Source organism: Dasypus novemcinctus, chromosome 12, assembly GCF_030445035.2.
Source record: "Dasypus novemcinctus isolate mDasNov1 chromosome 12, mDasNov1.1.hap2, whole genome shotgun sequence".
Classification (NCBI taxonomy): domain Eukaryota; kingdom Metazoa; phylum Chordata; class Mammalia; order Cingulata; family Dasypodidae; genus Dasypus; species Dasypus novemcinctus.
Window position 1 is genome coordinate 89,443,557 of NC_080684.1, and position 27,691 is coordinate 89,471,247.

At 38.3% G+C, this 27,691-nt stretch overlaps 1 protein-coding gene across 1 annotated transcript in view; it reads right to left on the reverse strand.

Moving 5' to 3' along the window:
* The window catches only part of ALDH1L2 (aldehyde dehydrogenase 1 family member L2), a 63,609-nt gene that overhangs the window by 5,418 nt on the left and 30,500 nt on the right, over nucleotides 1-27,691 (reverse strand). The window contains exons 10-22 of the mRNA XM_004446782.5: nucleotides 26,473-26,620; nucleotides 23,561-23,680; nucleotides 22,848-22,975; nucleotides 20,091-20,241; nucleotides 18,123-18,193; nucleotides 17,931-18,036; nucleotides 11,492-11,579; nucleotides 10,913-11,006; nucleotides 9,294-9,393; nucleotides 6,813-6,911; nucleotides 4,599-4,764; nucleotides 2,894-2,999; nucleotides 421-620 (exon numbers count right to left, since the gene is read on the reverse strand). Coding sequence (XP_004446839.2) covers nucleotides 421-620; nucleotides 2,894-2,999; nucleotides 4,599-4,764; nucleotides 6,813-6,911; nucleotides 9,294-9,393; nucleotides 10,913-11,006; nucleotides 11,492-11,579; nucleotides 17,931-18,036; nucleotides 18,123-18,193; nucleotides 20,091-20,241; nucleotides 22,848-22,975; nucleotides 23,561-23,680; nucleotides 26,473-26,620 — 1,577 coding nt within the window. The remainder of the gene's footprint in view (nucleotides 1-420; nucleotides 621-2,893; nucleotides 3,000-4,598; nucleotides 4,765-6,812; nucleotides 6,912-9,293; nucleotides 9,394-10,912; nucleotides 11,007-11,491; nucleotides 11,580-17,930; nucleotides 18,037-18,122; nucleotides 18,194-20,090; nucleotides 20,242-22,847; nucleotides 22,976-23,560; nucleotides 23,681-26,472; nucleotides 26,621-27,691) is intronic.

Below are 27,691 nucleotides of genomic sequence, written 5' to 3' on the forward strand. Positions count from 1 at the left end.
GAGCTAGCTGGTTATTGCCTTCCACCCATTCTCCTTTTTTGGTTTCCTTTCTTGAATTCCAAGAAAGCTAAATCAAGAGCATGCTGAATGGCAGTTTAAAAAACAAACATATTTTACCTAACATTTATTATCAGAGGTTTTCTTTTCTTTTTCCTTTCAAAGTTTATCTTCTCCTTTTAAAAAAGGAATGCTTTTCCACACAATTTATGTACTTTTCAGCATGTATATTAGGCGCAATAAAAATGTTTAACATTCGTTTCAATTACTGTCCTTGTAAAATCCAGATCCAACTCTCAGCATTGCTAACTGCCATGAAGGAAATGCCCTTCAAGCTAATATATGAGTTTTACATGAAACATAAAGCAGACTTTTCTGTGATGTGGCAACAAAGGGAACATGCAGTGGGGAAAAAAGCCATACCTAAGTCTTTTCCAAAGCCAGACTGTTTAACTCCTCCAAACGGGGCTGCCACATCTGTCTTGTTGTATGTGTTAATAAAAACAGTTCCCGCCTCCAGTTTTTCACTCACATACATAGCTTTATTTATGTCTTTTGTAAACACCCCCGAGGCCAAACCATACTCTGTATTATTTGCTCGCTGCAACACGCCATCGATGTCCCTACAAGATGTTTATAAGAAAACATAAAGCAACATTAAATGAGGGGCAAAACACTTTCATTTTGTGTTTGGATTTTGTTCCTCCCCACTATTTCGTTTCTAGAAACAAGAAAACATTAGTGCCAATCTCCTTACATTTTTATAAATGAAATGTGCCAGGCTGACACCCAAAGAAACTCCCAATGAAATATTACCAATTTTTCACATATATCATGTTAAGGCCTTTTAAAATCTAATCCAGTCATCTTTTCAATCTTCTTCTGTGGTTCTCATTCATGACTCCCCACTTCCTCCCCTCTCTCTTCAGTCCCACTTCAGTCTATATTCTCAGAGCATCCCCCTAATTTCCCTCCAGCTCTTTAGATTTTGTACACACAGTTTAAAGTTCATTCAGTGCCTCACTCCGAAGCCTGAACAGACCCCGCATGCCCCACTGTAAGGGCAGAAGACGACAGCGGTCAGGGGAGAGGGTGCTGCGGACTGAGTGCCCGAGGGACCAAAAGACATCACCTTCCCGTGCCTCCTTTTACTCTTGCGAAAAATGGAAATAATAATAAAAGCACCTGAAAAGTTGTGAGGATTAAAAATGCACTAACAGTGCCGGGAACCCATAAACACTTAATTATAATTAAGTCAGTTATAATCAGGGAGCACGTATGTCCTCCAAACTGATTTGGAGGAACAAGCGGTGTCATGCTGCCTTAACTCTTCGTGCATTTGTGGTTCACTTCCCAGCTAGACTGGAGGCTCCCCAAGGGCAGGGAGAATGTCTTAAGCTTCTTTATACCCTGTTCACTTCCTCATCTGGAAGTGAATCCAATTGCATTTGCTCATTTAAATAAATAAGAAGAGTAACTAGCCACTTCCAGGTCTGGTGGTTTCCCTTCCCTTTGACTCAGATGTGTGTTCACCCAAGTACGTAGAGACACGAGCCTGCTGTTTTCCCAGTAGGGTCCAGTTCCAATGTGCCTTTCACAGGGTATCTCACTTTTTTGAGTGTGATCCTAATGTATAAAAATACACAAATTTTACAACGTGGCTAGTAAATACAAGCCAAGCATTTCATCTGGTGCCCCTGCAAAGAAACAGAACATGTTCCAAAACTGGAGGCAAAATTGGTGGCGTTGAACTTACCGAGAGACAGCACAGGCATCAGTGTAGTGCCTTCCAAGGGGATTTTTCAAAGGTAATCTTGACTAGACACAGCTTTCAGTTTGGATAAGGAATTTAGAACCTAACTTAGAGTAACCTGAGATTCTGCTAAAACCTTCCACTCCTTGAGGCAAATGGTAGTAACTCAAATATTTATAGACTGAAGGAGAGGCAGAAAAATGGCTCGATGCCATTTCTCCTTGAGGACTACTGAGGTGCCACAGCACCACAGCACACTTCATCTGCTTCTGGAATAATAATCGGCATCATGACGATAGCAGCAGCAGATACTTGACTGATTGAATCCTTAGAACAACCCAGAGGTGAGAACTATTATTATCCCAGTTTTACAAATAAAGACACCAAGGCACAGAATGGCTAAATAACTGGCCCGAGGGCACAGAGGGAGTGAGACACAGAGGCTGAGGGCGTGCTCCTGGCCCTCGGGGGACCGCCTGTTTCCTTGTCTGTCTCGCCCATTAGACAGGAAGCTCGTTGAGGACAGGGACTGTGACTTAGCCATGTTTACGTTCCTCAAACCTGGATTCTGATGTCTGCACAGTAGCAGAAAGACTAACCTGTGGGAGAATTTATAACATGAAAAGGAGGATAACAAGGAATCCTTTGATCAGTGTGTTGAGATTTGGCTGTTCATGACAGCTTAGTGTTCCCAAGAGCCTCCTACAATATCCCTATCAAAGTCCAAAAAGCCCTTCCGAATTCTGTATTGTTGTTGTTTTCACCTTCTCATTGGTTAAGTAAACCTAAAGCCTGAATTCTGAAGCATTTTGTGCAGTACACAATGAGACTCTATTTTATTCATTATTTCTCAGTAATTTGCCTTTTTCCACAGACATTTCAAATGTCAACTGCACAAAAACTGAAATTTAACCAGCTAAAATCCCTTAATGCCAGCCATTAATTTAAGCTTAGAAGAAAAACTATATTATGATCTACACTGGTTGGTAAAAGTGTAATTTTCTAATTATTTAAATAAGGCAGTTATTCGTATGGTAGAGAACTACAAGTTCACTGACTTTATGCTCTCTATATGATACAATGGCAGAGGAAAATGAACTTATCTAATCAAAACCTAAGCTAACTTGCTCCTGAAGAACATACCCATTTTGGAATTTAGAGATGACCATGACAGGCCCAAAGGATTCCTCTTTGGCCAGGTACATGTGGTCTTCCACGTCTGTGAACACAGTTGGTTCCATAAAAAAGCCTATTTGAAAAAAAGAAGAAGAGAGGAACGTCAATTATAGGATAAATTTCAACTAATAGTTCTCTTGTTTAGTTACATTAAACTTTTTTCCTTGGGTCAGTAAAACCAAGGAGATTTTCACCTCTCTCTTTTGCCTTAGTATTCCTAGGTTCCTTTTTTTTTTTTTTTTAAAGATTTATTTATTTATTTAATTTCCCCCCCTCTCCTGGTTGTCTGTTCTTGGTGTCTATTTGCTGTGTCTTGTTTCTTTGTCCGCTTCTGTTGTCGTCAGCGGCACGGGAAGTGTGGGTGGCGCCATTCCTGGGCAGGCTGCTCTTTCTTTTCACGCTGGGCGGCTCTCCTTACGGGCGCACTCCTTGTGTGTGGGGCTCGCCCACGCAGGGGACACCCTTGCGTGGCACGGCACTCCTTGCGCGCATCAGCGCTGCGCATGGCCAGCTCCACACGGGTCAAGGAGGCCCGGGGTTTGAACCGCGGACCTCCCATATGGTAGACGGACGCCCTAACCACTGGGCCAAAGTCCGTTTCCCGGTTCCTATTTTTTAATGTCTTTAGTATAAAATTCCAAACATATGTAAAAGTAGGGAAAATAGTTTAGTGAGTAGTAAAATAAATACTTATTCGTATTTTGCTATATTTGATCCCCTTTTTCCTTGCTGAAATATTTTAAAGCAAATTCCAGACACCATAATGTTCACTGCCAAGTATTTCAGTAAAATCTGTAAAAAATAAGGATGTTTTCTCACATAACCACAATATATTATGACACCTAACAAAATTAATGCTAATTCTTCATTTAGAACTTATATTTTGATAGCCCTGATTATTTAAAAAATATCTTTTACAGTTGATTTATTTGATTCAGGATTAAAATAAGTTCTATACATTGAATTTGGTTGTTTGATTTCTTACATGTCTTTTTTTTGAAAGATTTATTTATTTCTCCTAGTTGTTTAATTATCATTAAATCGAGCCATTCAAATATTTCAATAACAGGCCCCGCTTTATTTAGACAACAGGAATAAATCCTTCCCAGTCTATGTTTGCTAAGATTAAATCTCACAGTGCCAAGAATCTATCTCCAGTTATTCATTACACTTGTTTACTCTATAGCTAAGGGCCTGTCACCACAAATTCTATCTGATTTTTGCAGCCTTGTGAAACAGTGTGTGCATATCTCATCCTATTTTATGGAGAAGGAAACTGAGGCTCAAAAATATTATGCTGTCCAAGATGCCACATTGTAAGTAACTAAGCAGGATCAAGAAATTAATTCTGAAGCAGCTGAGCACCCGCCTCCCACATGGGATGTCCTGGGTTTTGTTCCTAAAGAAAACAAAAGCAAACAAGCAAAACAAATGAAAAAACCAACTCAGGGAAGCTGATGTGGCTCAGAGGTTGAGTGCTGGCTTCCCACGTATGAGGCCCTGGGTTCATTCCCCAGCCCCTGGTACCTCAAAAAAAAATTAATTCTTCTGATTATACTATAAAGGCTACTATTTACTTTTGAGGCAAGATGGTGCTGCAGTGAAAACTGGTCCATCCATTCCAACTTAAGAAGGCAGATGCCCTCTAATCCTTGTGCAGAAGGGATCTTACCTGGTCTTTGAACTTGCCTCCCCCCATACACCAAGGTGGCCCCTTCTTTCACTCCAGTTTCACAGTATTGCAGAAGCTTTTCCAGGTGGGCCTTGTGATTTTGGGGTCCATGATCAGTAGATCTGTCAAGTGGATCACCAATTTTCATCTTTTTAATTTCTTCCACCTGTGTGTCACCCAGTTCACAAAACACAATTCTCTGTTAATAATCACAATGGCTACCTTTGATTGAGTTTCTACCATGTGGTAGGTGCTCTACTAAGCTGTTAATAGGTGTGTCATCATCTATTTATTTATTATTTATAATTTCAACTTTATAGATGAAGCAACTGAGGCTTAGAAATAAGAGACTTGCTCAAGAGCACATATCCAGTAAATAATGAAAACCCAAGTGCTTAATTATTGTGCTCTAATACAACATAAGGTACAGATGCTATTAATATATCAAAATTATCCTGAATATTAATCCATTAAAATAGCAAGCTGGTGTTCTGGAACTTTCGTTAACATTGTAAACTTAAACTCTTCATGGTAAAAGGATGTCTAGAATGGCAACATTGCCATCTTTGTTTTCTCCCTAAATGCGGCAGCCTGCCCTTGTGAAATTCTCATGGTACAGGTAAACCAGAGGACTCACTAGAACCGTCAGATGAAAAACAATCTTTATTGCACAATGTTCATCACTGACATGTCTTTGTAATTTCTTCTTGTGTTCCTCAGTTACCTGAATCTATTTCTGCATTTTCTAAACATTAAGTCCAGTTCTAGTAAGAAGAAAGAATGAGAGTTATCATGACCAGCAGTGTAGAAATCCAGGGGTTCATGAATTTGAATTTATGCTTGGCAATAGTTCTCAAGGCCTTGCACAAAGCCCTGTGCTGGACTAGAAGCTCCGAGTGGGCAGAGGCCATGTCTGCCTTGTTGGCCTTTGTATTTCCATCATCAGTACAATGTTTGGTCCTTGGTAAGTGCTCAGAAAAATAGCTTTTGAATGAACAAATGAATACGAACAGCATGTGAGCAAAACATATTTGTCAATGGACTAATACAGCAAATCCTTGAAATTTCCGGTCTCAGCAATTTGAAATTTCAACTATTTTTAGGTGACCCTGCAAGCCTATGATATGTAGTACTGTAAATGGTAATTTTGCTGAGGCACAAAATTGAATTACATTAGGATGCTCAGAAGGCAACCCCCGCCCACCTGACTGCCCACCGTCGGCTTCTCCATATGGCTTCCTTGTCTCCACTCTCATGAAAGGAAAATACCTTTGTACGTTGGGGTTTTTTTTGGGGGGGTGGGCTGTGGAGGAGAAGATATGTAGGAATTGGTTTAAAAAAAAAGCTGGATGAGTTTTTTGTTTGTTTTTGTTTATTGTTATTATTATTGGAATAATGGAAATGCTCTAAAAATTACTGAAGCGATGAACGCACAACTATATGATATAGTCCAAATATCATTGATTTGGATGGATTTATACTTTATTAATATGTATCAATAAAATTGATTCATTAAAAAAAGCTGGGTGCTGGTTTTGCAAATATAAGCAAACACATGATTTATATTACCATCGTAATGACATAATTTAATATAATTTAGAATTTATTTTAACCTCAGAATTCATTTTAATGCATGGCTTTTAGTCCCATAGTTATGGTATCAGGATCAATTTACAAGGTTTTTATTTATTTTAGAGGGGGAAATGATACGCTGCAGTATTAAGTACCAGTTGGGAATCTTTGAGGATCTAGTTGTGTACCTCTCATAATCAATTTAGAGATTTATAACAATGTACAGGATATAATATATCACAAATCCAGAGCAAGATATGGGTAATAACAACTCTGAAGTACATTGTATCAAGCTTTTTATATAAACCTATAACTTTTTATTATGAACAATTATATACAAACGAGGCAAATATTATGGTGAAACCCCATGTTTGATCACCTAGCATCAAAAGAGACGAGCTCATGACCAATTAATTCCATCACTCACTTCCTCCTCTCCTATGTTATTTTGAAGCAAACTCCAGATATCATATAATCTAATCTGCAAATATGTAAGGAGATAGCTCTAAAAGATAATGACTATTTTAAAAAATATAACCAAAATACTGTCATCACACCTAACGATTCATTAGTAATCCAAGAGATATTTTTTCAGGTAAAAATAATTTCCATAAAATTCATAAAGCTTTTAAGATGCCTTACCATTCTTGTCACAAATTCATCATGGATAGATTCTTCCACAAACAAGCGCCCAGCTGCAATACAGTTCTCTCCTTTGTTGAAAAATACTGCCCCCATGCCCTTTAGCAGCAGAAGAGAAAATATTAACATTATATGGGAAGGTCCAGATTGTCATAAAGTTGTACATACAGTGAATTAGGTGGTTTCTAGAATATAGCAGACAGCACAGAGATGTCATAGAAAAACATACTCCCCTTGGCCTATCTAGTCATGAGAACTGCTTGGAGATATTCGGTTTTGACTCAGCATGTTTTTAGGGATTTTATTTCTCCTTCCCTCCTTTTGGTCCATTAGCACTTTTTAAAAATGTGTATAACAATAAGGACACACCACAAAGGATACATTTTGTGTGGCAAGGAAATCTAGATTATTCTATAAGTTTAATTATATTTCCATACCAAATTTTGTATTTAAAATCTCTTCATCAGTTTGTATAAACCACACGTTTAGAAAGCATCCCCCGCCAAAAGGAAAAGCCTTTTTTCAAAGAAACACTTTTAAAATGTTTGAAATGTAGGCACTCATAAATGACAGATTTGAAAGAGTGATGATGTGTGCATCTTCTCTTTCTAAATCAAGTTTCCAATTACCTCCAGACTGGACAGACTGGGAATGAGAAGAGATTATTTTTTAAAAATACTCTTCTTCCTTATGTATACATTTTGCTACTTTAACATTTTCAGAAGCGAGTTCACTATCTTGGATTTTGGGTCCCTAGATGGTAGGAAGGAAGACTCTTTAAGGTTATCTATTCCTATCTTCTAGAGCTTCGTATAAAACTTGGATATTAGGTTCACTATTCTATGAACAGTCAATGTTAGAGAAAGGGAAGGAATGGTTTTTTAGATTCATTACACTGGGATTTTCTCCATGCTCACAATTATTTCACCTTAAGCAGTCTTTATTCACTCCTTTTTGATTCATATTGTACAATAAAGAGTATGAGATACCTAGTGAAGACTAGCATTCAGCTAGGTGCTGTTAAAAATTTAATGGACTATGGTATAGTAAAAATCCTTCTTCCCTTTCTTCTCTCTTCCCCAGGCACTTTTCTAGAAGGCTCTCAGAAACCCAGACAGCCAGGGGAGTCCTGACCCCTGATGGCAGTCGATGTACCCCAGCCATTGTCTGTTGCTACAACCTCCAGAGGTGCCTCCCCACAGGCTCTGGCCATAGGAGAGCCTGTCCCCTTCATCACTCGCAGACCACTCCATTCTCTCTGGGGCCCTTGTGTGGTGAGGTTCTGTTGTGGGTGTTCATTACACTGACAGTTATGGGCAAGGGTGAACAGATTCTGCTCAGTGCATAGGTGTGGTGGCTTGGAGCTAAGTACCCTGGGAAAAAACCTTGTCCTTAATCCATTCCTGTGGGTGTGAACACATAAGGACCCTTTGATGAGGTTACTTCAGTTACGGTGTGTCCCAACTGAATGAGGATGGGTCTTAATCCTATTACTGGAGTCATCTGTAAGCAGAATGAAATTCAGATACACAGAGAGTAAGCCACAGGAAGAAGCGGAAAGGGAACAGAGCCCAGAGAAGCCAGAGGAGGCTGCCATGTGCATTGCCATGTGATAGAAAAGCCAAGGACCAAGGAGCACCAGAACACAACAGTTTTTTGGAAGAAACATCACCATGATGATGCCTAGATATTGGATTTCTCCTAGCCTCCAAACCATGAACCAATAAATTCCTGTTGGTTAAACCAACTCATTGCATGATATTTGTTTTAGCAGCCAGGAAATTAAAGTAATAGCCTAGAAGGTTAATTGCACAGAACTGGGAAGACCACAAACTTCCACCAGAATTTTGAAAGAGTTTAATACACTCTATGCCCAGCACTGGTTTATGGTATGCCTGTATTTCAGAAATGAAGAATGAGGACTAGATCAATGTTCGTTTGTTTTTAATTTTTTATACTTTTAAATAGTCTAAGACTCACAAGAAGTTGCAAAAATAACACAAGAGTACTCATCTACCCTTTATCCAGCTTTCCCTATGCTAGCTCACAAAAAGCACAGTATATTGGTTAAAACCAGTAAATCAACGTTGCCATTTTTTAAAAATAGGGGACCCTTGGATGTGTGGAGAAAAATCTTGCCCGAAGCCCAATTTGTAAAACAGATAAAAGTAGAGCTGTTCAGGTTGACGGGGTGGGGTGTTGGGGGGAAAGGACGAGAAAGGAGATGGGAGCCCCACTAGAACATCTTTTGAACATTTTGATATGACCGTTATGGCTTACATCATGTTTTAAAAAAACACTTCAGTGAGAATTAAAAGGACATTATTTAAATAATTAAGTGCCTAGAGTATTCCAGAATCACAAAGAGATTTTTATTTATGACTCAATGAAATCAAATCTCATTTTAAGACCTCTGATAACTAAGGTAAAATATGCTTTAGAAATAGGCACCTATTTAACTTGGATTTGATCCACTCTTACCATTCGCACAGCCTTGTCAAGTTCACAGTCATTGAATATTATGAGGGGAGATTTGCCACCAAGTTCAAGGGAAACTTTCTTCAAGTTGCTCACAGCACAACTGGAGAAAAAGAAATAAGAGATGAGCATTTAATGTCTGTGTGTCACTTGCTTTTTAAATGATAAATTATCTCTTGGTATGAAAAATATCATTGATCCTCAGAAATACTAAGAAACATTAAAAAATAAAACATGAGTTGGTAGAATGGTGGTAACTATTGAAGCTAGGTGAGGAACACATGGCAGTTATTAGCTATTCTATGTGTTTTGTGTATATTTAGAGATTTTCCATAATAAAAAGTTAAAAAAAATTTTTGTGGTCAAATGATTGGAATTTCTCATGGGAAAATTTGAATACTCTGTATATAGAAATTTTGGTTAAAGCTGGGCAAAGGAAATCAACTGCTACTGGAACATTGGGAAACAAATATTTAATATCAATTTTTAAAAAGGTATTTGTTAATTTTCTCCTTCTAACAGAAGCATTTTATTTAAAACATTGGAAAATAACCTGCAAAAGTGCAGAGAGAAGGAGGAAAATGTCACAAAATTTCACTCCCTTTTTCAATGATAATTGCTTTTATCATTCTGACACACATTTCTGGTCTATGTCCTCTCATAGCTTTGCTTCTTTTTAACATAGTTGGGATTACCTGATATATACAGTTTTGTAACTTATTTTCCTTTCCCTATACCCATTTAGCAACATTTTTCCATGTCATTAAAAACTCTCCATAGGGAAACGGACTTTGGCCCAGTGGTTAGGGCGTCCGTCTACCATATGGGAGGTCCGCGGTTCAAACCCCGGGCCTCCTTGACCCGTGTGGAGCTGGCCCATGCGCAGTGCTGATGCGCGCAAGGAGAGCCGTGCCACGCAAGGGTGTCCCCCGCGTGGGGGAGCCCCACGCGCAAGGAGTGCGCCCCATAAGGAGAGCCGCCCAGCGTGAAAAGAAAGTGCAGCCTGCCCAGGAATGGCGCCACCCACACTTCCCGTGCCGCTGACAACAACAGAAGCGGACAAAGAAACAAGACGCAACAAATAGACACCAAGAACAGACAACCAGGGGAGGGGGGGAAATTAAATAAATAAATAAATCTTTTAAAAAAAAAAAAAAACTCTCCATAAACATAATGACTGCACAGTATTCCATTACATTAACATACTTTAACCACTGCCTTACTTTAGACATTTAGATTTTTTGTAATTTTTAAAATTATTATTATTGCTTTTTAGGAATCCATTTTATAAGTAAACAGATTTATCATTTATATGCCTTTTTAGTTTCCTACCTATGCTCCAAAAAATTTGGATCACAGCTTTACTATGGAAAATTGTTTGTGTTGGATTGCTTAAAGCTACCAGTAGGGTACAGAATTTGCTATGATTCTACTTTCATTGACTGTGGTCTTTAATACTTTAGAGAGTATTTTATTATATTTAAATATCCAGGAGTGATAAGCAGATTTCTTTTCTAAATTTGGTATGGTGTTTTCCCTCCAAAACTACCCTATATAAAAAAGCAAACAAAACACACAGTTTAATAGGATCTGTAGCAAATTGATATACTTAAAAGCACTACCTTTTCATGATCTGTTTGCCAATACGCGTGGAACCAGTGAAACCAAGTTTGCGGATGTCTGGATGTTCAGAAAGACGTTGTCCTGCTATGCCGCCTGTAGAATCAGGAAATGAAACATGAATTAAAGCAATTCAGTTTCTACCTACAATGAGTGTGGGTTTGAATTCATCAAAGTGCATTTCTAAGCTCTCATTTAAATCATGTTTTACATTTTCTGTATTAATTACAAACTGATAAAATCTAAAATGAAACCCTCCATGCAATCATCAGTCCAGGAGAAAATGGGTAAGCATTGGTTTTTTAATCTTCCAAAGGAATGAAAATAAAAATGGACCACTTTAGGGGAGTTACACAATGTTGCTATGATCCTCTCCTGCAGACACCCCCCTCCCCACTACATTTCCATTTTAAGATTTTCACACATTGTAAATGTATTTATCCTTAAGGCAACTGTTTGGTAAACTATATTTAGTTTTAATATAGTTATAATTCAGGACAAGACTCCAGTGGGAAAACAGGCATTCAGCTACCACTGTCTCATTCACTGAGTATAGTCACATGGGTCATTTGAGGGGTTACCTGAGCCTGGAATGATGTTGATCACCCCCTTAGGAAAGCCAGCTTTAGCAGACAGCTCTGCAAACTTCAAAGCAGTCAAAGGTGTGACCTGAACAGAAGCAAACAATGACCTTCCTCAGACACTGCCATTCCTGTCCTTTAGACCAGTACCCAGTTTTCACTTTATGGCTGCACTAGAACTCATTTTACTTTTTCTTTACCTTGTTTTATTAATTTTTAAACATTCAGACATCATATCAGATTTACAGCAAGGTCACAACAGTAGTACAAAGAATTCCTAGATATTCTTCATCCAGATTTCTCAATATTTTACATTGGTTTTATCCTATTTTTTTGTGAGTTGTTTAATTAACTAATATCATGTGGACTCATAAATTATTACTTTATTAATAGATTATAATCTTTTACTATTGCTGCTTATTTTGATGCTCAAGTGGCTCCAGATTTAGCCAGTAGGAGCCCCTTTAATCTAGTTCCTGTCTTTCTGACATGTCCCGATCAATCTTTGAGCCTTCCTTACTTTTTGGCCTATCAAGATATTTCAGGCTCATCTTGTATTTTTCCTGTCTCAGCTCTAGAATTAGCCAATTCTCCAAGGAGGTCAGGTTCTGCTTAATGGAAAAAGGTGTTCAGAAACCAAGATATAGGCATTATTGGGATGTATTGCTTCTAAGCCTTCTCAGCAGGCAAAGCTGGGAATAAATCTATGTATATATACATACATGTGAATATATTTACATCTATCATCTCCATTTTTATATATATAATATATGCATATACACCCTCCACATCTGAATCCATTAAAAAAATCTAACTATTGAAATATATTTAAATCCATAAGTTTATACTGATACTTCTATTTGGTAACTAAAGGTTCATCCTACCCATCCTCTTTTCATATATGTAACTCCCTTCTTCAACAGTGAGAACCCTGGATCCAATTACCTAAAATATATTTACTTATTTGTTCAATACTAAAATGTATAGAAAGTACTTTTAGAACTGTTAAACCATGCCCCCATGAAATAAGAAGCCTACCAACTCTAGTTCGGTGTTTATTTAGTCTTTATGCTATTAGCCTGAAGGCACATAGTCCAACTACCATTCAAAAATGACTTGGGTTAGTTGTTCCCCATGAGGTTATGTTATTCATTTGAAATACAACTTGATTATTGGGCTTTTTTGGTATTGAGTTTGAGTTTTTCTTATCCTATCAGTGCTGATTATATTTTTTTCTTGTTTCATGTATGTGAAACATGCTTCCAAAATGCAGGGCTGTACAGAAAGGCACATTCAGAAAACTATCATTCTCCTGCCCCCATGCTCTCTAACCTTCCTATCCCATGTCCCCCGTGTGCTGTGAGGATCAGTCTCATTATCCTTCCTCTGTTTCTTTTTGCTTAAATGAGCAATATATGGAGAGATTTTCTTATTTCCCCTTCCTTCTTACACAAAAGGAGGTGCAATATAGATCTCATTTAAGTGTATTACAACAGTGCATATCGCAAAATGAGTTGCTGAGTAGGCCTTCAATTATTATTTCATCACCTTGGTCTCTAAAATGTAAGAAGATTCACTGAGGTATGAAAAATGAGAACTTCTTCCATGTATGCTTTTAACTGACAAAAATATGACATAAATTAAGCCTAACTAACGTGCATGAGATGGCTGGATAATGGTGCATTTTCTCAGTCTGAATGAATGAAGGCCAGATGGTCATGGACCACAAAGTTTTGTGCGGGGTCCTAGGAAAGGAGAGGAGCTCACAAGGCCAAGACATGACTGTGGCCTCCCCACGTGCTCATTTTCTTTCAGCATATTGCCATGAGTTGAATTTTATATGCCTGGTTAGATGAACTCACAGACTATATATTGCCTCGTTCCTCTTAAACCAGCCCTCATAAAATGGGCAAGTGGCCTAAAAAGAATCCAGCATAGAAACCACACAATAGTAAGACTAACAAGGCAAACACAAGTTAACAAGAAGAAAATGGCAGGGCTAACACTTTGCCTTCTTTTAATAACAGGTCCCTGATTGTCATATTATGAGGTTTAAAAAATGGCAATCTAATTAGACTCAATGAGAAAATGGCCAAAAACATTTGAAATGATCAAGAAGACTGTTTGGAATAGTGGATTTACATCTACTACCATTAAAAATGCTCCTCTGCCAAATGTATTTATGCCTTGATAAGAAGCCAATATTAGAAAGACATTTAAAAATGATCCTAATTTAATAATTCTTCTCAATAAGAAAAAAGATTTTTATTTTACCATTAATAAATAAAAACAAAACATTGTCTCATTTTTATCTTATCTCTTTTAATTTCTATTAGTTACATATGCCTTTTTTTTTTAAGCTATCAGACCCAGATATTGAACCCAGAACATTGTATGTAGGAAGCCGGCACTCAACCACTGAGCCACAATGGCTCCCCTGAGTTGGTTTTTTCATTAGTTGGCTTGTTGTTTTTTTGATTTGAACCTGGGGCCTCCCATGTGGGAAGCAGGCACTCAACCGTTTAAGCCACATCTACTCCTCTGTCTATGCTTTTAATAGACATAATATAGCAGTACATGTATAGAATTTTGCAAATATTTATCTTGAGAGCAGTGCATGATTTAAAAGTTAAGAGGGTATTGTGGTAAAGGAATGTGATCTGGCCTAGTAGCATGAAAGAATGTTTCGTTTCTAACTTGCAATTAGGAAGTAGCTTAATCTCTGGAACTTCTGGCTCACTATCAGCATCTTGGCAGATAGGGGAGTCCCTATTTTAAATAAATTGATATTCTTTTGTACTATAGGATGCCCAATTAAAATCAGCCCAGTATGGGAAGTGGCTGTGGCTCAATCAGCTGGGTTCCCATCTACCATATGGGAGGCCTGGGTTCGTCCCAGGGCCTCCTTGGGAAGGTAGGCTGCCCCGTGCGCCGCGGAGAGCTGACGGCCCATGCAAAGTGGAGAACTGGCGCAGCAAGATGATGCAACAAAGGGAGATAAGCAGACAGAAAAAAACGCGCAGCAAATGGACACAGAGAACAGACAGCAAAAAACAAGTCGCAAGGGGAGGGGGAATAAATAAATAAATAAATTTTAAAATCTTAAAAAAAAATCAGCCCAGTATAGAGGTGTAAGGAGTACAACTATGACCTCAGAAGACTCCTTTCTGAGTCACAAGTCTACCAGCCACTCACCTGGGAGTCACTTAATCTCTCTGGGTGTGAAATGCCTTAGATAAAGAATTAGGCCAATTATCCCTGTATCTTGCCTATCTCAAAAGGTTGTTAAAGAGTTGAGATAAGGTATAAGAAAGTCTTTGTAAACTTTTCAAGATATGAAAATTTAAAGAAAGTTAGTAATCATTACCCTGTCCTAACCGGCTTTCCTTTCTCCCACTGGATGCTTATTGAAAACTTTTTCCAGGACTATAGCAAAAGCAATAATGGGAGGAAAGAAATTCTCCTGTATTCTTTTTCCTTTCCTTGCTGGTCCCCCCATCCACCCGTAATTTCTTATTTTTTGACTAGAACCAAGTGTACCAACCCCTGCCACAGAATAAGCAAGTTAAAGAAAATCGAAGATTCCTCTTGATGGATGCCTCACAGGAGGATGGGAACTGCATGTCCCTAACCTCTAGGGGGAGCCCAAGTTTCCCTGCCTCTTGTTGCCCTCTCCATCTCATTCTCTCTTATTCTCTCTCTCTAAGGGTGTCATGTACTGAGAAAGTCCTTACGCACGTCCATATCACAAAAGCAATAGCCTATGGTTTTTCCTAGTATTTTCATAACTTGATTTTTAAATACTCTACTTTGATCCATATGAAATTTACGTTGGTATAAGATGTAAGGTATGAATCCAACTTTCTTTTCTTCCATTTGGCTATCTGGTTATTCCAGGAACAGTATAGGTTTAAATGGTGTATGGGAAGCCATCTGGCACTCTTCTTAGGTATGAGTAGGTTAATGAGGTTGTCAGAATCCTGTCAGCCTCAGACCAGCCCGCTCCAGGCCATGGGAATCTGTGCCTTCTGTGTGAAGCCAGGAGGGAATCTTTGATCCATGTAATAAACCAGACAACTAGAAGGGAGGAGCCATCTCATGCAGTCCTCCTGCAACTCACACAGGGACCTAATGCTATAAATGACTTCCTATCATCATTGCATAATATCAATAAAAGCGAAAGCTAACTCCAACCTAACAATGGCAACTTTGGATCTTTAATTTTCAGGATTAAAATGAGCATCAATCATTACACTATCAGTTTTAAACTGCAGGCAGAACCAGAATGTAATCTCCATGGAGACAAAAACTGTGTGCATCTCCGTCACTGATATAAACCTAGCACAGTATCTGACAACTAGTATGCACTCAGTAAAAGTCTGGTTTGGGGATATTTATATAATCATTGGAGTTGTTCAATGAGCAGCACTCTTACTGGATACCATTTAATGGTTCTCAACTGTTGCTGTACCTCAGAAACAAACGGCAAAGCTTTTAAAAACTACTGATGCCTGGACTCCAACATAGATAATTAAATCAAAGTCTCTACCAAGGGGGCCCAGCTGTCAGCATTTTTAAAAAAATTTCAACTGATTCTAATGTGCAGCCACTGGACTAGATAATCTGTCTCCTCCCTTCAGTCTACTAGCTTTTCGCCTTTAAAAAGTGATGCTTCTTGGGAAAGCAGCACTCCCATAATACAATGAAAGTGGAAATTGGTACAACTTCCATGGAAGGAAATCTATCACATGAATACATGTATCTTTCGACTTAAGTGTTTCTGCTATTAGGAAGGTATCCTACAGATATACCTGCACATTTGCATAATGCCATGTATCAAGGTTATTAACAGCAGCAGAGTTTACAATAGCAAAGGAGTGAGAAAATCTAAATGCCCATTCATTAGGGATTGGTAAAATAAAACACGGTTTATCTAGACAATGAAATATTGTGCTTTTTTTTTTTGAAAAAAAAGGAAGGAGCTTTTTTCCTGGCTAGTATGTGTTGAAGGCTATTTTTCACGTATGCAGTTTTTTTTTTAATTTTAATTTTTATTAAAGATATATATGTTTATATATGCAAGCCTATATCTGGAAAGATACCTAAGAAAACTTAAAATAATGAGTAACACTGGGTACCTCTGGAACACAAACTGGTTGCTTGGGGGAATAGCGATAGGAGAGAAACTTTTTACTGTGTACCTCTTTGAATTTTGAAAATTATTAATGTATTCCAAATATTTTTTAATGAAATTGGTTTTAAGGAGTAAAACAAGAAAAGCCTGTGTCCATATGACCATATAGCTATGCCATATAAAATTGTATTTTTAAAATTTCTAAGTGGAAAAATAAAAGGAATGGTCATAGGTAACAAATTTTAAACTTTTCCAGAGTAGAGACCAAGTTTTCTCCCAGGACTGGTGTAACCCAGAATGCCTACTGCTGTGCCCTATATATAGTAAAGGCTCAGCCAGGGTTAAGTTGGCTATTGAATTTTTTTCTTGAAAAACTTTTGTAGCATCAAAAGATTTTTAAAAAAGAAATCTATTACCTGAACTATTTTAAAGTTATATCTTTATTATCCACATGTTGACATGTTTGCATAGTTGCCACAATTGTATACTTTTCTTTCATCTGCCATATCTTCCCAATAATTTTAACAATTAAAATTTAAAAGCCTGAATAATACTTTCTCTTTTGAATATCGTAATTACTCTAAATAATATCCTGATGATGGGAAGCAGACTTAGCCCAGTGGTTAGAGCATCCGTCTACCACATGGGAGGTCCGCAGTTCAAATCCCAGGCCTCCTTGACCCGTGTGGAGCTGGCCCATGCGCAGTGCTGATGCGCGCAAGGAGTGCCCTGCCATGCATGTCCCCCGCGTAGGGGAGCCCCACGCGCAAGGAGTGCACCCCGTAAGGAGAGCCGCCCAGTGCGAAAGAAAGTACAGCCTGCCCAGGAATGGCGCCGCACACACGGAGAACTGACACAACAAGATGAAGCAACAAAAAGAAACACAGATTCCCGTGCTGCCATAACAACAGAAGTGGACAAAGAAGATGACGCAGCAAATAGACACAGAGAACAGACAACCGGGGCGGGGGGGATGGGGGGGAAGGGGAGAGAAATAAATAAAATAAATCTTTAAAAGAAAAATATCCTGATGGCTGGACATTGGCATTTTGCAAGATCTGAATTGGTTTGCAGAAACTCACTGACTCTCACTGGTATAAAACATGCTTGCCTCCATTGTCATGGAAGTTTTACGTTATGGATTATCCATGTAATTTAATAAGTAGTTATTAAAGTGAATATTTACTAATATAAAAAGGTATCTATGATATAGGAAAAGATGTCATCATATACAATCCCATTTTTGTTTAAAGACATCATATTTATAAATGTGAGGAGACTCTGCACCTGGCTCTGGTGTTTTACCTGTGCTGGCTTAAGGACTAAGGTATTGCCTGCTGCCAGACATGCAGCACTCTTCCATGCCAGCATCATCAGTGGGTAATTCCAGGGGATGATAATGGCACAGACACTGCAGGGGAAGAAACAGGACACCCTCAGTTGTCTCAAACTAGCACAACACATGCAAGTCACCCAGAGGCATTCTCCTGGTCTTACCCAAGGGGCTCCTTCTTGGTGAAGGTCAGATTGCGATTTGGTCGAGCCTGGTTGATTGGAATTGTAGAACCCTGATGAGTAAAAAATGGTTGGTAGTTATTTTACTAATTTAAATAAGTTTCTCAAAAAATCCATTTGCTGTCCTCCATCCTTATTTTTTTCTTAGCCGATAAGAAAAGGCAGTGTTCTGTTTATAAAAAATATATCCAGATCAAAAAAGGAACTTCTATGTCTTTTCTAAAGAACTAGGAAACCCAGGAGAAGGAACATAATTCTAATTGAGTCACCCTCCAATCCCAATTTCTTGGCATGGCAGAGAATGTGAACTGCCTACCCAATACCCATTATCCTCTCTATCCTTAATAACAGAATCCCTAAATTTATATTAGGGGCAGCAATGTGCCTAGCTTTAAATTAAGCTTCCCAGTCTCCCTAACAGTTAGGGGTGGCTAGTGGTAGATGAAAACCCAAGGCATTGGGAGGAGAAAATTCTCTTTAAAGTAGGCTGACTAGGTAGAGTACCCATTTACCCTCTCCTCCTGTCCCTGCTTCCTCTTTCTTTCTTCTGGGAATTTGGCTGCGATAGCTGGCACTGCAGTAGCTATCATGAGTCCATGAGAAAGCCTTGATGATGGAGGTCACAAGGTACTAAGGAAGGCAGAGCAGAAAGAGAAGGAACTTGCATCTCACTTACTAACACTGCCTGCCTGCATTTAGACTCCTTGAAAGTGAGACAAAAATAAACTTGTGATATAAATGACTATAAATAGAGTCATGTTGGTTCAGGTCAGGTTTTGATACCAAATGAATTTGAACCAATCAGACAAATCAATTTTCATTTTTCAGAGCTATTTAGCTTTTGTAATTGAGGATAAAGGACAGACCCGAATCACTATTATTAAATATCTTTAATGCATGTCCTTGTTGCTGAACAAAAATATAAACTACATTTACATGCAAGCCCTACTATGTTGCAGACTTGCCAAATCCTATAGTATGTAAATGTATGTTTCTAACCCTCATTATGAGGATTTATTGTGACCATTTTACAGATGAGGAAAGTAAGGCTCAGAGAGGTAAAATAACTTTCACAACATTGACTGATCAGTTCAAACCTGAGACATGAACCCAGGTCTCTCTGATTCTGTATTAATATTGGTGGTAGCAATGTGCCAAGATAAAATACTATATTTCATAGTGTCAGGAGATCGAGATGCTCAAAGGGAGATATAAGCATATGGCACAGGGAAGGAAGAATGCTTTTAAAGCCTCTCTACCCTTCTTCCTATCTACCACTTCCTCCTTCTTCCTGTTGGGAATGTGGCTGGGATGGCTGGTACTGCAGTGGCCCTAACGAGTCTATGAGCAGCATGCATCCTGCTGTTGGCCACAGGCTCTGACTTCTCATTTTGTATCCCCCTTGCTGAGGACAAGTGTGGTTCCCATTTATCTCACACATGTGCTAGTTACCTTTTTAGAGTAAAGAGAAAAATAAAGTATTTAATATGCTGGTGTCTTTATGAAAATTTTTCTTATACCCAGGCTGCTTTGTCCATCTATGTTAGCTCTCTGGCCACTGTAGGCATGTTTATATTGATTTCAGACTTGTCCCTATATGTCTAGAAAACAATCAGGAGACAATATAATAAAGTGAAAAGCACATTGTTATGTTTTAAATTCAGAAAATCCTGAATTTAAATTTAAAATTTAAAGGTCAATCCTGGCTCTTTGGTTTACTAGCTATGTGGTCATATGCAAGTCATTCATTATCCTCAAGCCTCTATTTCCTTAAGTATAATAACTGGATAGTAGCTCTATCTACCCACCTCACATGGTTGTTATGAGGGTTAGATGAGAAAACTTGCATACGAGGTGGTTCTGATACAGTATCTCGTTCAAACTCAATAAATGTTAGTCCTTTTTCCTTTTGGAATGATTTATATTGAGGCAAACAATATTTATGCTTACCTGAATTTTGTCACACCAGCCAGCAAAATATCTGAATGTTTGCACAGACATTCCAATATGAGTCTTCAGAGCCAAAGTATAGACAGCCCCTGAATCAAGGGCTTCAATGGTTGCCAGCTCTTCTTGGTTCTCTTCCAGTAGGTCTGCAAGTCTGTAAGGTCAGTGAAAGAGATTCATTCAACAAATATTGATTGATCTTCTATTGGGTATAAGGTACCTTCCTAAGGGAAGAGAATTCAGAGATGACCACAGATGGACCAGGTCTTTGCTCTCATGGAGACTATGGTAGTAAGAAGACAGACATTAAACAAATACTTTTATAAATAATTTGTTTCAAGGGTTACAAAGTAGAAGCAGAAGGTGCTAGAAGCATGAAAACTTGCATCCTTTATGTCTGAGAAGGTAGAACAGTGACTGAGCCATGGTAATCCAAGGAGATAATGACAGAAAATATGTGGACCTGTGGATGTTCCATGAGTGTCCATGGAAAATTTAGGGTGAAATTCACTACCCTTGGGAACCTATGATCACTTGAGCATATCTGGTTGGTTCAAGAAATATTCGCCACACCAACTGAAGAGGGTAAGTTAGAAATAAATGGAATGAATTGAAAATACCACAACAGATTTCTTTTTCGTATTCAGTTTCTATGGGAAGACAAATGCAGAACTGTATAATGATTCATGACTATGAAATAATGAAAATTCATCGTTTGTGTTCACTTCCTCCATTAGTTTTCCTTCCTTCCTTTCATGGTTCACTGAGCTGTTCCTTTCGGAGCTTTCTAGAGTCTGGTGGGAAATCCTCCTCCCGGTCCTGCTCTCAGAGACCTTTGGGCCAGGGTCAGCTAGTTGGCTGTAGGTAAGTTGAAAAAAAGAATTACAGTTGAACCTAACTACTGGTGGCATACTTAGTTACCAGTTTATAAAACTCTGCCCAGGCCTTGCTCCTGCTGCCTATCCATTAAGAAGATTTAAATTTTGTCTTTGAAAACAATAGGGTGCTGGATATTCTCCATCCACTCTTCATATGCACTCTCCACCCTAGTCTGTGATGCGGAAGAATGACCTGTGTAGATTACAGCACCTGGGCTGCTTTGCTCTCTGGCTCTGGTTGCATCAAAACAGTAGCAGGTATCCATGGGAGACAGGCAAGCCAGAGGGGACGTGGTCTGGGGAATTCGTTCTCTTGACAGTGCCACTGATGGGCTGTGGTTTAGCAGCTGCTGTGTCCCTCCACCAATGACCACTGTAGTGTGGTCCTTTCCTACAGTTAGAAATCTTGCCAGATTCTGATAACAGCTCTCTCTCCTGCCCCTTCAGACCTTGGAGTCCCAGCAGCTTTCCCCCTGCTGCTAGCCTTGCCTGGGGTGCTTTATCATCCCGTGTTGGCTTCCCTTGACCTTGCCCACATCCCTTCAGTTTCTTTTCCTGCTGGGCTCCTGGTACAAGCAATAATGCAAAAACCAGGAACTCACATATATAGGATTTTATATGGTACAAGTTACGGAATATAACGAGTGCATACTAGAACGTTTGGAAGAAATTTTTAAAATTTTGTCAATGTCCACAATATCCAAAGGTAACAGACTTGCCTTTTCAAAAAAAAAATTACCTATAATGTGGATTCAGTGCTTTTACTTTATAGGTTGATTTTAATAGGATTATTGTATGAGGAATTAAAAACAGGACTCGGATTCTACCTCCTTCCATCACAATGTTGTTGACTTACTGAGTGAGTTGCATTGATCTAAACAAACCAAATTGTGTTGAATAATTATGTGTGTTTCTTGATGATGCTAATTTTCTTGTTCTAGTCATTGTTACTAATTCTATGCTAAAGTTTCCTTCTTTTGCTGAATCTTTTACCTAGAAAGACTCATTGCTTATTTTCATTTTATAAATGAACAGAAATAATTAGTGAAGGGCTGTTTAACACTTTTGAAGTTTGAGTTTAGTTGAATAACTTTCAACCGTCTTGAGTATATCTTCTAGTATTCACAAGATTTAGCAAAAGGGCAAAGGACTAGATAAAATGTAGTTTTAAAATGTCTATATTCTGGGAAGTGGATGTGGTTCAAGCAATTGGGCTCCCATCTACCATATAGGAGGCCCAGGGTTCAATACCCAGGGCCTCCTGGTGAAGCCAAGCTGGCCCGTGTGGTGCGCTGGCCCACACGGGGTGCTGGCCCACGCGGAGTGCTGGACTGCACAGAGTACTGCCCCACGCGGGAGTGCTGCCCTGCGCAGGAGTGCTGGCCCATGTGGAGAGCTGGCACAGCAAGATGACACAACGAAAAGAGACATAGAGGAGAGACAATAAGAGGTGCAGCAGATCAGGGGGCTGAGGTGGCACAAGAAAATGATTGCCTCTCTCCCACTTTGGAAGGTTCCAGGATCAGTTCCCAGAGCTACCTAACGAAAATAGAAGCAGACACAGAAGAACACACAGCAAATGGACACAAAATAGATATGGAGGAGGGGGGGAAGATGGGAGAAATAAATCTTTAAAAAATAATGTATATATTCTGTTTTATATTTTCTCTACCCACTTTCCAAATATTGTTAATGCAAAAGCCACCAGAATCAATGTAGTATTATTAATTCTGTAGCCATTGCTACCCTTTAGTACATTTATTATTCTCATTAAATACTTATTACAGAGGTTTTAAATGTTTTTTTCAAAATACTATGTAAAATATGGAACATTGCTGTCTTTTCTATTAAAGTAATTAAAGAAAATTTTAAAAAAACGTACCTGTACATCAGTCTCCCTCTTTCTCTTGCATTCATTTTTCCCCATTCACCATTTTCAAAAGCATCTTTTGCTGCTGCTACTGCTTTGTCAACATCCACCAAAGAAGCATAGGACACTTTGCATATTGTCTATTTCAAGGTAAGCAAAAATAGCTTACATAGGAGATATAGAAATATACTTCCTGGAATTAATATTATACTAATAGAAAACATAGATTATTACCTACAAAATCCAGAGAACTTTATAATGGAAAATTAATGCACTCAGTAAAAGAGAAAAGAAAAAGAAGCAACTTTAACATGAAAATTATGACCTTAAAATTTGGCACTCATGCCAGACTACACTATGGGAAAACATTTAGGAACACTAGTCCTATGTCTTTTAGTGTCTTAGGAAAGCTGAATTTCTCTCCATGAGTTTGCAGTATCTCAAAAAGTTTCTTTACATATAGTTCTTGGGGTGTGTGCAGTTCTAATGTTTATAGGTATAGTTATGTTTAGTCCTTAGAAATATTTGTTTCATAAAATAGGTTACTAAAGAGCAGCGGATACCAAACTGAATAGTTGAAAGAAATGCATGAAATGCACTTTTATTAAATGTTTGCAGGCAGGGTGAGAGAATAAAGTAGATTCTTGAGAAAATCTGTTTTATAACGGTGTGTAAACCAAAATCCCATAAGTGGTGACTGCCGGACCCTCTAGATAATTACTCACAGATCCATCTGCTGGGTTGATGGTGTCATAAGTCTTTCCATCATCAGCATCTAAGAACTGTCCATTTATGAAACACTGATATGGCATTTTTACTGTCATTTCATTGACCTCCTTTGAAACCTAAGAGAGAGAGATTTATATTACTAGTTTCAATGGATTTCTGTGCTTATCCATTTGCTACCAAATAGCAATAAAGAAGCTTATTCAGTAATGCAGGGGAAGAAGTTAAGTCAGTGGGATTCTAGTTTCTACTGGTCAGAAGAGACAAACACATGGAAGATTTGGGCCTCATGCTCGGCTTGGCCACTAAGGGCAGGAGGTCACATCTGTGATGACAGAAGGGTTCCAGGCTAGGCTTAACAAAGATTTTAGGCTTTCTTCCTTACATAACTGAAAAGATAAAAATCGAAAGCTCTCCAGAAAATGAAGCACCGCCATCTAGTGGCATCATTTATGAAATGCAGCAACAGTTTCATTTAAATTCTTGAAAATGCTTTTTATACATTTAAGTTGATGCCAGTTCAAATTTCTTTCCTTAAGAAAGAAACTTTCTCTCATTTTAATTTTCTGTCTGTTACAGCTATGTTGCCTAAATTGCATTCTCTACCACTGGCTAGCAAGTAGAGTTATGTTATTCAATTAACTTTTATAAGCCTAAGTTTTTTAACAGTAAAATGAAGGTAATGATACCTACCTACAGTGTATAATGATCCCTACCTATAAGGTATATCTACATGTTATTGTGAGGATTAATTTAGGTAATATATGTGAAAGAGCATCATTGGCATTAAAATTTCATAACAAACCAAAGTATTAAAGAGGAAATTAAATGAATGAAATATCATTTCATAAAGAGAAATTGATAAATCTTTAAAAAGAATATATGGGAAGTGGATGTGGCTCAAGTGATAGGGCTTCCGCCTACCATATGGGAGGACCCAGGTTCAATCCCTGGGGCCTCCTGGTGAAAAAGAAGAGAAAGCGTGCCTGTATGGAGGGCCACTGCCTGCGTGGTGAGCCAGTGCCCACGAGGCAAGCCAGTGCCTGCGCGTGAGCCGAGTGCCTGCTTGGTGAGCCAGTGCCTGCACAAATGAGTCATGCAGCAAGAGGATGATTCAACAAAAGAGAGACGAAGAGGAGAATCAAAGTGAAGTGCAGCAGAAACCAGGAACAGAGGTGGTGCAGCTTATAGGGAAACTCTCTTCACATTACAGGTTCCCAGTATCGAATCCTGGTGAATCCTAGAGGAGGAAAAATGAGAAAAGAAGACCAAAAAGAGAAATAGATACAGAAGATCACACAGAGCATGGACACAGAGAGCAAAAATAGCAGGGCGTGGGGAGGGGGAGGGAGGGAGAAGAAGGGGAAGGCAGGGATAAATAAATAAATAAATTTTAAAAATCTTTTTAAAAAAGAATATGAAGTAGCAAGAGGTCATCTTGCCTTATCCCACACTAAGTACTTATTTAAGACAGTATAGTACTTGCATAAGGAGAGACATAGAGATCAATGAAATAGAACTGAGAGTCCAGAAATAGACCCTTTCATTTATTGTCAACTGATTTTTGACAAGGATGTTAAGATCATTCAATGGGGGCAAAATTGTCTTTTCAACAAACGGTGCTAGAACAACTGGATGGCCACATGCAAAAGAATGAAGTTCAACCTTTACCTTACACCATACTTAAAAATTAACTCAAAATGGATCAAAGTCTTAAATGTAAGAGCTAAACTGGAAAATTCTTAGAAGACAACATAACAGCAAATCTTTCTGACCTTGGATTTGGCAATGTTTTTTTATATATGACACCAAAAGCACAAGTGACAGAAGAAAAAAAGAAGATTAATTAGACTGCATCAAAAATTAAAATTTTTATGCTTAAAGGGCACCATCAAGAGAGTGAAAATAAAACAGAATGGGAGAAATATTTGCAAATCATAAGGGACTAGTGTGCAGAATATATAAAGAATATATAAAGCAGAGTATATATATATACACACACATATATATAAAACAACAAAATAAATAGATAAATAATCCAATTAAAAATGGGCAAAGGATCTGAGTAGACATTGCTCCAAGGAAGACATACAAATGACCAAAAAGCACATGAAAAGATGTTCAGCATCATTTATCATTAGGGAAATGAAAATCAAAGCCACTTCACGCTCACTAGGGTGGCTAGAACAAAAAACGCAAATGATAGCAAGTGTTGGTGAGGATTTGGAGAAACTGCTAACCTCATATATTGGTGGGATTGGAAAACAGTCTGACAGTTCCTCAAAAAGTTAAACATAGAGTTCAAGGCAATTGACCGAAACCTTGTACATGAATGTTCACAGCAGCAATATTCATAATAGCTAAAGAGTGGAAAATACAAATGTCCACCAACTGATGAGTGGATGAACAAAATATGGTATATCCATAGAATGGAATATTATTGAGCCATGAAGAGGAATGAAGTTCTGATACATGCTACAACATGGGTGAACCTTGAAAATATTGGGCTAAATGAAAGAAACCAGACATAAAAGACTATATATATTGTATGATTCTATTTATATGATTTACCAGAATAGGCAAATCCATAGAGACAGAAAGTAGATTGGTTTTTGTCAGGGGCTGAAAGGGGCAGGGAGAGCAAGTCCCTGCTAATTGATACGGGTTTCTTTTGGAGGCAATGAAAATGTTTTAAAATTAGATAGTGGTGATAGTTGCATAATTCTTTGAATATACCAAAACCCATTGAATTGAATATTTCAAAGGGGTGAATTTTATGGTATGCGAATAATATCTCATTGAAGTTGTTATTTAAAGGGAAAAAAAACCAAATGGATAAAAGGAACATCATTCTTTTACAGTATATGAACATTAATGATTTAGATTTTAAACCCCAAGGATTAAGCCTTACATAGTCCACCAAGAGCTCTGCTTCTTGATCTTCTCCCCTCAGTTTCCTCACGACCTTTTGGATGAAATCTTCAAACTTGGTGGCCATGTAAACATCTTCATTCTGTAACTGAAGCCCACCACATTTCTGTCTGATCTCTTCAACCAACCTTAAAATAAGAATCAGCTCATGTTACTTACATTTTTAAAACGGGCTTAGGGAAATTGTATTAGTCACATTTGCTAAGTTGTTTTGAAGTAAGAGTAATGTCACATGTCTTTTTATATCCTATGAAATATTTTGTGATGATAATCAGAGAAGGTGATAAGACTGAGAGAAAGTAAATTTTTAAAAATGTCTTGGGAAGTGGATTTGGCCCAACGGATAGGGCATCCGCCTACCACATGTGAGGTCCAAGGTCCAAACCCAGGGCCTCCTGACCCATGTGCTGAGCTGGCCCATGCACAGTGTTGATACCAAGCAGGGGTGTCCCCCGCATAGGGGAGCCCCGTGCGCAAGCAGTGCACCCTGTAAGGAGAGCCACCCAGCATGATAAAAGTGCAACCTGCCCAGGAATGGCACTGCACGGAGAGCTGACGTGGCAATGTGATGCAACAAAACTAAACACAGATTTCGGGTGCCGCTGAGAAGAATACAAGCGGATACAAAAGAACACACAGTGAATGGACACAGAGAGCAGACAACTAAAGGGGGGGCAGACAGGGAAGGGAAGAGAAAAAAATTTTAAAAAATAAATCTTTTAAAAAAATGTCTTGAAGGACAGTGGCAATTTTCTTCTTGGCTTTTGTTTTTGTTTTTACTTTTCACATGGCTAAAGACTAAAGAAGTCAAGGGAAAAGCGTTTTCACTACTTGCAAGCAAGATTCTAAGGGGCACGTAAGATCTATTCCTTTCATTTCAAATGTATTGGAAACAAGAAATATATTAAATTTCCTAACTATCATGATTATGAGAAGTAAAAGTCATATTATAGAATATTTTCTCTAGAACATGTATAAGAATAAAATAGACATTGGTTTGTATTTCATGGTTCAAGTAAGTACTAACTAAAATCATGAAGGTCAATATCATAATTGAAGTCCTTTCCAATCCTTTGATTTTCACTGTTAATTGATTTTCGCTGTCTATTACAGTTGTTATTTAGCATTTCTTGTCTAGCAATGGTGTATAGAGAAAGTATAGAAAGGCAACCATTTATTTTTTAAAAGACATGTGGCCT